General features: G+C 51.6%; 2 protein-coding genes across 2 annotated transcripts in view; one reads left to right on the forward strand and one right to left on the reverse strand.

Moving 5' to 3' along the window:
• Positions 1–9,117, forward strand: part of LOC105485299 (RAB20, member RAS oncogene family) — a 66,130-nt gene extending 57,013 nt beyond the window's left edge. The window contains exons 6-7 of the transcript XR_003018842.2: positions 5,856–5,940; positions 8,620–9,117. The gene's annotated coding sequence lies outside the window, so the exon portion shown is untranslated. The remainder of the gene's footprint in view (positions 1–5,855; positions 5,941–8,619) is intronic.
• LOC105485298 (collagen type IV alpha 2 chain) overlaps positions 1–12,251 on the reverse strand; it is a 198,859-nt gene that overhangs the window by 9,131 nt on the left and 177,477 nt on the right. Inside the window, exons 37-44 of the mRNA XM_071081045.1 lie at positions 11,961–12,068; positions 11,127–11,234; positions 10,167–10,238; positions 8,112–8,237; positions 2,243–2,359; positions 746–907; positions 568–666; positions 55–201 (exon numbers count right to left, since the gene is read on the reverse strand). Of these exons, the coding sequence (XP_070937146.1) occupies positions 55–201; positions 568–666; positions 746–907; positions 2,243–2,359; positions 8,112–8,237; positions 10,167–10,238; positions 11,127–11,234; positions 11,961–12,068 (939 nt within the window). The remainder of the gene's footprint in view (positions 1–54; positions 202–567; positions 667–745; positions 908–2,242; positions 2,360–8,111; positions 8,238–10,166; positions 10,239–11,126; positions 11,235–11,960; positions 12,069–12,251) is intronic.

Consider the following 12,251-nt stretch of genomic DNA (forward strand, 5'->3'; position numbering starts at 1 on the left):
CAGGCCCTGGCCTTGCCCGGGCAGCCCTGAGGGGCTCCCAGCTCAGCACTCTACCTGGTTCTCCGGGGGGGCCCTGGGGCCCCATCTCCCCTGGTGCCCCAGGGGGGCCTCGCCTCCCCTGCGGACCCACTGTCCCTGGTGGGATGGCAATCTTCTGGGGGATTCCTGCAATCCCGGGGGCTCCCACAATCCCGGGGGCACCTGGAAGGGAAACAGAGAGGCCCCAGTAAACACACAAGGTCATTCCACTCTCTTGCTCTGAGTGCTACCGCGTTTCTCACCCGGGGAGGCCCCTTTTGGAGCTTCCGGACAATTGTGCTTTCTAGAGATGAGCCAGACACAAATGGGCCTGAGCCGTGACTCAGCGCCTGCCGTTTGAATACTAAACTTTCCATTCACCAAGGCCCTGTGACAACATCCGAGTGGCAGCCTTGGTTTCCTCCCTGCTCTTTACAACATGTGACCCATGCTGGAGAGGATCCTGGCCGTTTGACCTTCAGGATGTCCCCAAGCCTGGAGAGGCTGGGCTGAGCCACTAGCTCTGCAGGTATGCAGACGGTCACTTACCAGGGAATCCTGGGTCTCCCTTGGGTCCCTTGGGGCCTCTGTCGCCCACCGCACCGGCGGGTCCAGTGTTCCCCATAAAGCCTTGTTCACCCCTGGGCCCTGCAACACAAACAAGACGTTAGGGACACGGAAGTCTGTGGGGATGGGGCTTCTCTCACTGTGGCTAGGGCACTGTTACCTTTTTCTCCCGGGAGACCGAACACACCCGGCCTGCCCTGGGGCCCGGAGTCCCCGGCCCATCCTTTGGTCCCTGGGGTTCCTGGAGCTCCTGGGTTCCCTGCGTCACCTTTGCTTCCAGGAAGAGCAGCAGACCCGGGTGGCCCTGGCGGGCCCCGATAACCTGTTGGCATTAGGGACAAGAAAGGAGGGTTTAAACAGGACCCCAAGGCCCCTGGGGGCAGTCAGGTACTCAGTCACCCATTCAGGGGACAATCTCTGACAAGTCTGTGGCATGGAATGACTTTGTCTTTGTGTTTAAAAAATTGTCATAAAATACATATAACATAAAAGTTACCATTTTAATCATTTTTAGGTGCACTGCTCAGTGGCATTAAATATATTCACCTTCACCACTGACTATCTCCAGAACTTTCTCATCCTAAACTGAAATCTGTCCCCGTTATACACTCACTCCCCATGCCCTCTCCCCTCAACCCTCAGCAACAACCATTCTACTTTCTCTTTCTATGAATCTGATGACTTCAGGGGCCTCATATGTGTGGGATCACAGGATCCGACCTTTTGTGACTGGTTTCTTTCACTCAGCAGAATGCCCTCAAGGGTCATCTAGGTGGCAGCGGGTGATAAGAGTTCCTTCTTTTTAAGACTGAATAAAGGCTGGGCGCCGTGGCTCACACCTGTCATCCCAGCACTTTGGAAGGCCGAGGTGAGAGGATCGCTTGAGGTCAAGAGTTTGAGACCAGCCTGGCCAACATGGTGAAACCCTGTCTCTACTAAAAATACAAAAACCAGCCGGGCGTGGTGGTGGGCATCTATAATCCCAGCTACTCGGGAGGCTGAGGCAGGAGAATTCCTTGAACCCAGGAGGCGGAGATTGCAGCAAGCTGAGATCGTGCCACTGCACTCCAGCCTGGGCAACAGAGCAAGACTGTTCCAATAAAACAAAAAACAAGAAAACAACCAAACAAAAAAGACGGACTCCTCTTGTGCTAGGTGCGTACTGACTGCATTTTGCTTCTTAATTCCTCCGTCGATGGACACTGGGGTTACTTTCAGCACTTCGAGCTTGTGAATAGTGCTGCTGTGAACCCTGACGCACAAATGCTTGTTTGATGGGTGACTTCATCTTTACGCCATCTCTTTCCAATATTCAGCTCATTTGTGATTAGGATATGCAAATTAAATTTAATATTTGTCTAAACACAATACAGTGAGGAAGAAGAAAGCCGTTCATATTGCATATTTCTGAGTCCCCTGCAGTTTGAATATCTGCTATTACAGCAAGTAAATGACATGGCCTGTGTCTCGGCTTCCCGGGGACCAGGTCGTACAGGTGATGGAAATGACACCGGAGGACCATGATGGCCCCTGCCCCTTTGACCGGAGTCTGGGCACGGTGTGGAAATGAACGTCTGTTCTCCCCCTAGATTAAGTGGGCCATTGCCGGCTCCTGCCCCTAGAGATGTCGAAGCACAGATGCATAAGTCCTGCTTACCTTTCAGGCCAAATATCCCTGGCGCCCCTTTGTCACCAGGTGCCCCAGAGATGTTGGAAGGGGGCGTGATGCCAGGGAACCCCTGAAGTCCTGGACTCCCAGGTGGGCCTCGTTCTCCTTAGGATGAAAACAGAAGACATGATTTTCAGCATTAGCACCCAACTTTTCAAATCTACTGTTTTCCCTCCACACCATCACCTGCGGTGGACCAGAGCCTAGTGAGCGAGACAGTGATGGGAGGCGCCCTCAGGCCAAGGATCATCTCATGATGGGGCTGGGGAGGCTCTCAGGGTGGGGTTTGGGAGGCAAGGGCTGTGAACCCCTCCCCCAACTCCAGCCTTTCTCCTGTGAGGAGCCCTCCACTGGGATCCTTCTGCCTGTGCTCCACTTCCCCAAGGCACTGCCCGATCATGCTTAGATGGAGCCTCAGCCCCAGGCGTGGCACAGCCGCTCAGACTCTGATCCTGATACATGTGGACAGCGGTCAGCACACGTGATGGACGGAAGGTTGAAAATTGCTGCAAATGAAGCTTGCGATTGACATCAGTATGGTCAACTCTCCCTGTGGCTGTCCTCCAGTGCCTTGGATCCCAGCTTGGACAAAGTGGGTCCTCATTATTCACAGATTCTGTATGTTCCAACTTGTCTGCTCACTAAAACTCACTTGGAATCCCCCCCAAATAAACACTGGCATTCCTATACACAAAGGCAAAGTGAGTCCCAGCTGAGGTCCAGCAAGGTGACACTCCTGCCTTCTTGCTGCAGCTCACACTGTACACACATGTCCTTGTCTTGGTCTCTGTAGTGCCCTGTTGTCCACATTTTCGTGCTTTATGCTGGTGATTTTGCCGTTTCAGATGCCCCCTATGCACTGTGTTGAAGTGCAGCCTAGTGTTGGTAAGTGCAAGAAGGCTGTGAAGTCCCTTATGGAGAAACACGTATGTAAGAGAAGCTGCGTTCAGGCACGAGTGAGAGTGCATGTTGAGTGTTCATGAATCAGCAATCCACACTAAACGAGGTGCCGTTACACAGAAAACCAGGTTACATATTGATCACTGATAAACATCTTGTGAGCAGAGGCTTGCAGGAACCTAGCCTTGTATTTCCCCTAGGAGCAATGGTTCAGTATTCACAAAGTCAGGGTTCTTGGTGACTTCAGAACATAACTACGGTGAATAACGAGAACCAACAGTTTTTGGGTCAAAGATTGGAGCTCTTTGGCACTAATAGGGGAGTAAGAGGGAAATGGCCACATAAGGAAATCTGTGGAAATTCCACTCCTTCCTGTGCTGTCAGCCAACAAGACACTAATGGAGCTTTGTGTGCTGTAGGGCAGTGGTGGGTAGAAATCAGTGTGGACCTGAGTCTGGGCGGATTAAGTCTACTTTCTCTCCTAACCACCTGCAGTCTTTTGTTTTTCCTGAAGGGCTGGGGACCAACATTAGTATTAGAACCCTGCAAAATGTCCGAATGTCCAAATGGGCAAGGAGGGCATCATTTCCGCTCTGCAGGGAGAGTGAGCTGGGCCAAACAGTGCAAATCTATAAAAATGAGAAAACGTAGCAACAGTGGTTTTCTGTTTCCCCTTTGGCTTTACAACTAATCTATACCCATCAGTAGCAGGAAGAGATTTTCCCTTTGGAAGATCCTGGTATCCATTATCCATCCCATGGGAAAGGATTCCATTCATGCGTGCTTGCAAGTAGGACAAAACAAACAGCAGGAGAAATATTGAGAGAGGTGAGGCTTGTCTCACAAATCACAGACAACACGCAAGTGGGTTCATTAGCCCTGAGGGCATGAGTGAGCCACCATCTGTGGTTTGATATAAAATGACACCAATTGAACTGCTTCTAGCTATTGTCACAAACTCCCCGAAACAGATGGTGAGTGTCAGTAAATAATGGCAGACTCCTGAGTTAGATGATCCAGTGCAATCCCCAGACTGGCAGATTCCCACGAAAACATAATTAACTTAACTGCAGTGATGAGGACTCTGTTAATGAGAACATTTAGCAAACATGAGTCAGTTTGCTGGAATCTAGATGAAAACCATCAAGATTTCTCAGTAGCCCCCATGGATCATCCTAAGTACTGACATAAAAAAGTCTCGCTAACAGGGGTTCCATGAAGGGCCATGTTGCGTGACTCAAGGCCAAATCAGGAACTGATGCTTGAATGTCAGCTGCAGACACAGGTGAGGTTGCAAATTCTAGCTTCAGTGAACTGTGATATGGTTTGGCTGTATCCCCACCCAAATCTCATCTTGACTTCTAGTTTCCATAATCCACACATGTCGTAGGAGGGATCTGGTGGGAAGTAATTGAATCATGCGGGTGGCTATCGTCATGCTGTTCTCCTGATAGTGAGTTCCCATGAGATCCGATGGTTTTATAAGGGGCTTCCCCCCACCCTTTACTTGGCACTTCTCTCTCCTACTGCTAGTGAAGAAGGACGTGTTTGCTTCCCCCTCTGCCATGATTGTAAGTTTCCTGAGGCCTCCCCAGCCATGCAGAACTGTCAGTCAATTAAACCTCTTTCCTTTATAAATTACCCAGTCTCTGGTATTTCTTCAAAGCAGCATGAGAATGAACTAACACAAATGAGATGCAACTCATGCAAAGGAAGATAATGGATTCAAATTATTCCCATATTTTCAGAGAAGAGTGTGTATCCTGAATGACATTGTATCAGTGTGTGAACATCATCATGGAAAGTCGTCTTTCCCTCATCACTAGCCAGAGGCAGTGGCCTCATATGCCAAGGCCCAGTGGCACTGGGCAGTGTCTGCTCTGGTCTCCAGGACCTGCTCTGAAGTCATCAGCTCATGGGCCCACTGTGATGTTCGTGCAGGTCGAGGGTGGGGGCATGGCTTACAAAAGTCAATATGCCTCACGGTGGCTTGGAAGCCGGGGACACCGTCCAGGTCCCTGGGATGGAATGCAGGGAGTGCCACAGAAGGTCACATAGAGTTTAGATAAATGGGTCCCACACAGATCAAATGTGTAATAAGGCCATCAATGTTACCTTAGGGGTGTTGCGAGCTACATATAACTCTCCACTGATGTCAGAAAATTATCCTACAATTTCACAATATTCTTCTCCAACAAGTATTTGTTGAGCACTCACTCAGGGACAAGCATTTTGCTGAGGTGTAAGTGGAAAATAAATGAGGTAAATTTCTGCCCTTGGGGATGGAAATCTTAATTTTTTTTTGTGGTCAAGTACAGGGCCTGAACATCATGCTGTGTGAATCAAACTTTAAAAATGCATGGTCATGTGAAATGCCAGCAGCTGTGCTCTGTGACCCCCCCTCTACGGCCCACTGTGTGCACCCTGTCGAAATCCCATCTCAGTTTCCTCCACCCCTCCCTGTGCCGGATCTCCTCTCCACATCTCCTGGCCAAGTCTTCCCCATTGCTGAGTTCCCAGATGGCTTTCAGGTGACAGACTGGTAAAGTGATCATCATGACACTCTGAAAACAATGCTGTTTCGAGGCCTTTAAAAATAGCAGACATTTATTGCTGGCCTCCTGTGTGCAAGAGCTTTACCTGTAGTATCTCATTGTATCCTCCCAACACTCACAAGCGCATTTTTATTCTCATTTTACAGACAACGCCAGAGACATTCAATACCATGGCCAAGGTCACATGGTGAAAATATGGCACATGTGAGATGCAGAACAAGAACCCAACAGGTGTCTGATTTAAAGGTCATGGGCATGGTCAACTCTACTGTTGGGCTCCTGGGAGGCTTATGCTAGTGGACTGACCCTAGATCGTCACCCTTGACTGAGGCTGTGCTGGTGGACTGACCTAGATCCTCAGTCCTGAGTGGAGGTTGTGCTGGTGGACTGACCTAGATCCTCAGTCCTGAGTGGAGGCTGTGCTGGTGGACTGACCTAGATCCTCAGTCCTCAGTGGAGGTTGTGCTGGTGGACTGACCCTAGACCCTCAATCCTGGTTGAAGCTGTGCTGGTGTACTGACCTAGATCCTAACCCCTGAGTGAGGCTGTGCTGGTGGATTGACCTAGATCCTCACCCCTGACTGAGGCTGTGCTGGTGGAGTCACCTTAGATCCTCACTCCTGGGTGGAGCTTCTGCTGGTGCGCTGACCCTAGATCCTCATCCCTAGCAGAGGTTATGCTGGTGGACTGTCCTAGATCCTTACCCCTGACTGAGGCTGTGCTGATGGACTGTCCTTAGATTCTCACTCCTGAGTGGAGCTTGTGCTAGTGCACTGAACCTAGATCCTCACCCCTGACTGAGGCTGTGCTGGTGGACTGACCATAGATCCTCACCCCTGACTGAGGCTGTGCTAGTGGACTGACCCTAGATCCGCAACTCTCACTGAGGCTGTGCTGGTGGACTGACCCTAGATCCTCAACTCTGACTGAGGCTGTGCTGGTGGACTGACCCTAGATCCTCATCCCTGACTGAGGTTGTGCTGGTGAACTGACCATAGACCCTCATCCCTGACTGAGGTTGTGCTAGTGGACTGACCCTAGATCCGCAACTCTCACTGAGGCTGTGCTGGTGGACTGACCCTAGATCCTCAACTCTGACTGAGGCTGTGCTGGTGGACTGACCCTAGATCCTCATCCCTGACTGAGGTTGTGCTGGTGAACTGACCATAGACCCTCATCCCTGACTGAGGTTGTGCTAGTGGACTGACCCTAGATCCGCAACTCTGACTGAGGCTGTGCTGGTGGACTGACCCTAGATCCTCAACTCTGACTGAGGTTGTGTTGGTGGACTGACCCTAGATCCCCATCCCTGGCTGAGGCTGTGCTGGTGTACTGTCCTGGATCCTCACCCTGACTAGGGCTCTGGCAGCACCACGCAGCCTCCCAGGATAGTCTGGCTCCTGTTGTCAGCACCCCTCCTCTTTCTCCTATCTTCAGATCAGTGCTGTGGAGTTCTGAGGCTAGGGGATTCCGGAGTTTCTAGCTCTTGATGAGGGGAGAGGGCAGGCAGCAGATCCTGGAGAGTCAGATGTGATCTGCAAGCCTTGAGATATCCCTGCACCCCAGGAAAAGTCAGGGTTGCTGGCCTCCTTGGTTCTGACTTCCTTTCCTGTGGGTGTCTGGTTCTAGCTTCATGGGGAGTTGGCATTAGAAAAACTCAGGCTTTTGTGCAGGGAAGCCAGAGTTTTTGTTTCCACCATGGAGCCCAGGGTGCCCAGACTGTCCGTCCAGGTGTGCTGCCCCGCTCCCATACCTGAGCCAGGAGATGCACCTGGTCGGGCTGGTGAGGTGGGTGGGGTGGGGGAGAGGCCCACTGATCTCAGAAACAGACTCTGGGGCTGTGGGATCATGCACAACGAGACCATAACACGCTTAGCACACTGGCTCCCAGGAAGGTCCTGGTTTCTGTTTTTATTTAGGAATGCTTCTCACTGCCATTTAGACTTCAGCCCACCTTGACTGGTGAGCAGGGAGGCTATGGGGTGGGAAGACAGGTTTCTGATTATTTCCTACCCAAGTATGGTTCAGCGTGGCTCTGCTGGGAGGTTTAATGCATTTATTTATTTGCGCATTCACTACCCAGAGTGCTTGTTATGGCAAGGCCTGTGCCAGTGCCCCGGGCACAGGGAGGGATCTGACGGGGTCTCTAGGCCAGGGAGCTTATCAGTGACTCCTTGCGATGGCTGGTCAGTGCCTCACCAACACAGACGGGAAGAAATAAATTGCCTCACAAACTAAGACTAGCTGGCAGGTTCTGCAACAGGTAGTCCTCCCCGGAAAAACCAGCTCTTTCCTGCACTTCTGAGCAGCCTCTCCCACCCCACAGACACTCCATGGCCCCCCCTCTGGGTGGGTTCTGGTTATGGGGACGGCAATGTTGGCTTTGGAATGTGTGGCCTCACCTGGAGCTCCTTGCTCTCCTTTCTGTCCTGGGACTCCCACAGGGCCTGGAAGGGTGTTGGCGTCTCCTGGGTCACCTCTGTCCCCAGGAGGGCCTGGGAAGCCTGGGTCTCCGTGGATGTCGGCACCTGTGGAAGAGTTATAACAGCAGCTGAGGTCGGTGTTTCCAACCATACAGCTGACTTTCCTAAGGGAAAGAACAGCTCGGGGTGCCTCGAAAGCAGAGAAACAGAGGCAGCCACGGCGGTTTCAGCTTGCATTACGGTGTATGGCCTCCAGGTCGCAGGAGCTGAGATTTGGAAGGGATCTCACAGAGATCACAGTGGAAGCCCTTGGCTTTATGGATAAGAGGATCGAGGCCCATCAGAGGGTCCAATTTCACAGAAACAGGGGGTCAGGGAGCTGGGACCCGACCCGGGCCTCCTGGCTCCTGGGGGCTGCTCTTCAGGCTATGCTTAATTATGTTTTCAAAGTAAACACTGTCTAAAGTCTTCCCCGTTCTCGTAACAGGTGTTCATCGCCATCGTGGCAGGAAACAGCAAGACAACTTGACAAGGATCTCCTGCCACTTGCCCATTGGAACTGGAACGGAGTGTTAATGACGCAGGAGTGCGTGAATTTACATGTCATATACACACATACAAATTCACCTGTAGACAGAGCAATATTTGGTTACATGAAACGTCTACAAAGAGCACATTCTAAAAGCAGCTTTAGGATTATGGGTGCTTTTCTCCCTCTTAAATGTGTTCATTTTTAAATGTGTTTAAATGTGTTAATTTTTTTTCTCCACTGAACATAAATAATTTGTATACATTGAAAAGAAAACAAGGTTATCTTTTGAAAAAAAGACAATCAATAATAAAATGATTCCCCACTTAGTGCCTGATGTCCTTCAAATGTTATTTTATTAGTCCTATAATAGATTACAAAATTAAATGAAAAGAAAAGGACATTAAGATTTAGGGTGAAAATAGCTGAATTTAAAATAAAGAAGTTTGAACAAGCTGCCAAGCCTTCCTGTACTATTGCTGTCTCAGCTTCTTGGGGAGGACAGGGTTAAAGGGAGGCCTTCTGTGGGAAAGCCTGATGATCCTTGTGATGAATAAATCGACATCCAGCTGCTGTTATTATATCCCGGAAGGGCTCAGGATGGAAACCTTATCCTGCCATTGGTTGTTAGAAATAATGAGGCTTTATATCCCCTTCAGGGAAAAAAATGTGCTACAATAGTTTATAAAATAAGCCAGAAAATGCTATGAAAGGTGTCAGTTTCTTTTTCCTGTGGAGTAAGAAGCCCTTGGTTCGCCATTGCTGTGGACTGATGGTGTCATTCTCCCCAGCCCCAAAGTTCGTAAGTGGAAGCCCTAACTCCAGTGTGATGGCATTTGAAGGGGGGGCCTTTGGGAGGTAATTAGGGTTACGCCGTAAGGTCATGAGGGTGGGGCCCCAAGATGGGGTTACTGCCCTTGTAAGAAGTGACAGGGGAGAGCGGGTGCTCTCTCCTGTGAGGACACAATGAGCAGCCAGGACGTGGTCCTCCCAGAACCCGACCACGCAGGCATGCGATCCCAGCCTCCAGCCTCTGGCCTCTGGCCTCCAGAACTAGGAGGAAACCCATTTCGGTTGTTTTTGGCTCCCAGCCTGTGGGTGCCCACAGACTCAGCACTATCACTGTCTCCAGCATCAGAACTGCCCCGGGGTAGGTGGAGACCGCGGGCTTTCTTATGCCAATGAAATGAAAGATCACAGACACACACTGGGCAGAGCGAATACTCTGGACGCCTGAGGGGTGGAGGTGCGTCCCACCCTCCACACAGTGCTGCTGAAAAAGCAAGGACTCTATTTCTCTTTCTGTCTAAAAGCCTGATGGGTCCATTCAACACAGCAACTGGCTTGAGAAACCGATTCTTAGGGATCACATCTTAGCAGCGTACAGGACCACAGGGCCCGGACCCGCCTCTCAGGGCCCATCACATAGCACTTCAGGAAGCCCACCCAGCTCTCTGAGACCCTCCTTTCCCTGAAGTCTGGAGGGCAGACTCAGCACAGAGTACCTGGGGATCCTGGAAAGCCTTTGGTGCCTGGCAAGCCGTGTAAGCCGCGGATCCCACGGAGTCCCGGAAAACCTGTGAGGGTGTCACTCATTGTTATTTCACGTGTAGGATGGCACAGGGAGTTCCGGGTGGGAGAAACCCTCAAGATAACTCAGATGTGTTCTGTTGGCTCTGAAACTGTCACCTGGTACCGTCACCCATACAATCCTGCTAAAGCCCCACAAATAGGAAGCAGCTAAGCCATATGCTCAACTTACACGACATGTAAACTAACTACTCTTATGTTACCTAGGAAAACCACTGAACTGGGACACTGTCTTCATGGAATCTTTTTAACAGACTCACTAGGCCAGAAGGGGCCTGGGGAGGGGTGACATGTCCCATACCTCTTCTTGACGCCTGGCCACTGTTGTATGTTTGGTTTGTAAAAGCTGCTTGGAACAAATAGCCCGGTGTCATTTCCATTCCCTCTGGATTTCTGAGGGTAAATATTTCTAAAGCAGGACACAGCAAACGGGTGGCAATTCCTTCTGTGACGTGGGCAGTAAGCATGGCAGGGTGGCCCATCTCGGGGTTGCAAGGGGGCTGTAAGGGGGCCCTGGGGCGGCCTGTGCGGCACAGTGGGACACTGAGGCTGCTCCTGCACCCTGATCTCGCTGTGCATCCCTGTGTGGCGATGACAAGTGGACCCTGAAGCCTCTCTGGGAGGCTTTCATTCATCCTTCTGGGAGGTGAAGTCCTGGGCAGATTTATGCGTCTGGCTTGATTCCCAGTCGCTGGGGGCACCAGCATACCCTGTGCTGCTATGTTGGTGCAGACCACCACAAGCCACAGCAAACCTGCCTTTGCTCTCACATGGGCCTTCGAAGTCACCCTGCGAGAGGCTGGCCTGCTCAGCGGTGCCTCCTGCACAGCTCACGACTCTGGGTCTGGGTGACCGTGTGTTTTGCGTGGCCTTACCTGGTAAGCCTGGAATTCCCGGCCAGCCATCATCTCCTTTGCCACCAGGCAGTCCAATCCGCCCCGGCTCTCCCTGCGACCCTGGAGGCCCAGTTAGCCCTGGAAAGCCTGGGAGTGAACACAGCAGTAAGTCTGAGCACACAGGACACCTTGGGCACTGCCTGGTGAGGTCCTGGCGGAAGGGGCAGCTGCTCTGGGAGGGGCTGAGGGCTGGAAAGGCTGCGGTGCCAGTTGGAGGAGAGATTAGACCTGTCCCTCAAGCTGGGGATGCAGGTGGTCTTAGACCCCACAAACAAATTCAGTAGGATTTGCTCAGCCTTGCCAGAGAGAAAATAGCGTGTCGTTTTAATTCTTGCCCTATTATCCAAATAGACGTCTGGAGAGGACCCCGAGGCAGAGCCTAGAGATATGAGCCTCCTGGCGTTCCCCGGTGCTGAGTAAACACAGCCAGGAGCAGCAGCAACACCGTGGGAAGCCAGCCCACTGTCCGCTCTCCTCTAACCGAGGATGTTCTTAGGGGGTTCTGCGTATTCAACGCAAGCAAAGGGATCCCTTACAAACTGTCGGCTTCTATATGATAAACAGAGGCTCGGCCGAAAAGGCACTTCTCATTCACCCCCATGCTTCTCTCCAGTTCTCAGGTCTCCCCCCAGCCCAGGCGGTTGTTTCTCTCCACGCCGTCAGCCCTGAGGAAGGCTCCTAAGCGGGCAGCAGGCATGAGTGAGTTTCCAGGGTTGGGTGTGATTGGAGGAAATTGACAACATTGGCCGCCTTTGTTCTGGGGTCTCTGGAGGGCCCACCTGAGGAAGGCTGTGTGGCTGTGGGAGATTTTACCTGTTTGTCCTTTAAGCCCAGGAGGGCCTTGGACTCCAGTCACGCCTGTTATCCCAGGGAAGCCGATGTCACCTTCTGTTCCCTTCTCTCCAAAGAATCCCTTCAGACCTGCAACCACAGACATGCTGTTGGAACAGACACCGCACCCCTGTGGGCTCCAGGGAACCCCAGCTCTAGTATGTACAGAACCACACTGCTGCTCCTCCAGGAATGGAGAGAGGCATCTAACCGTGCTCCTTCCTCAGCTGATTTTTAACCTAGTTCCTCCCTCTGAGCCTGCACTAGCCAGCC

Source organism: Macaca nemestrina, chromosome 16, assembly GCF_043159975.1.
Source record: "Macaca nemestrina isolate mMacNem1 chromosome 16, mMacNem.hap1, whole genome shotgun sequence".
NCBI classification, from domain to species: Eukaryota; Metazoa; Chordata; class Mammalia; order Primates; family Cercopithecidae; genus Macaca; species Macaca nemestrina.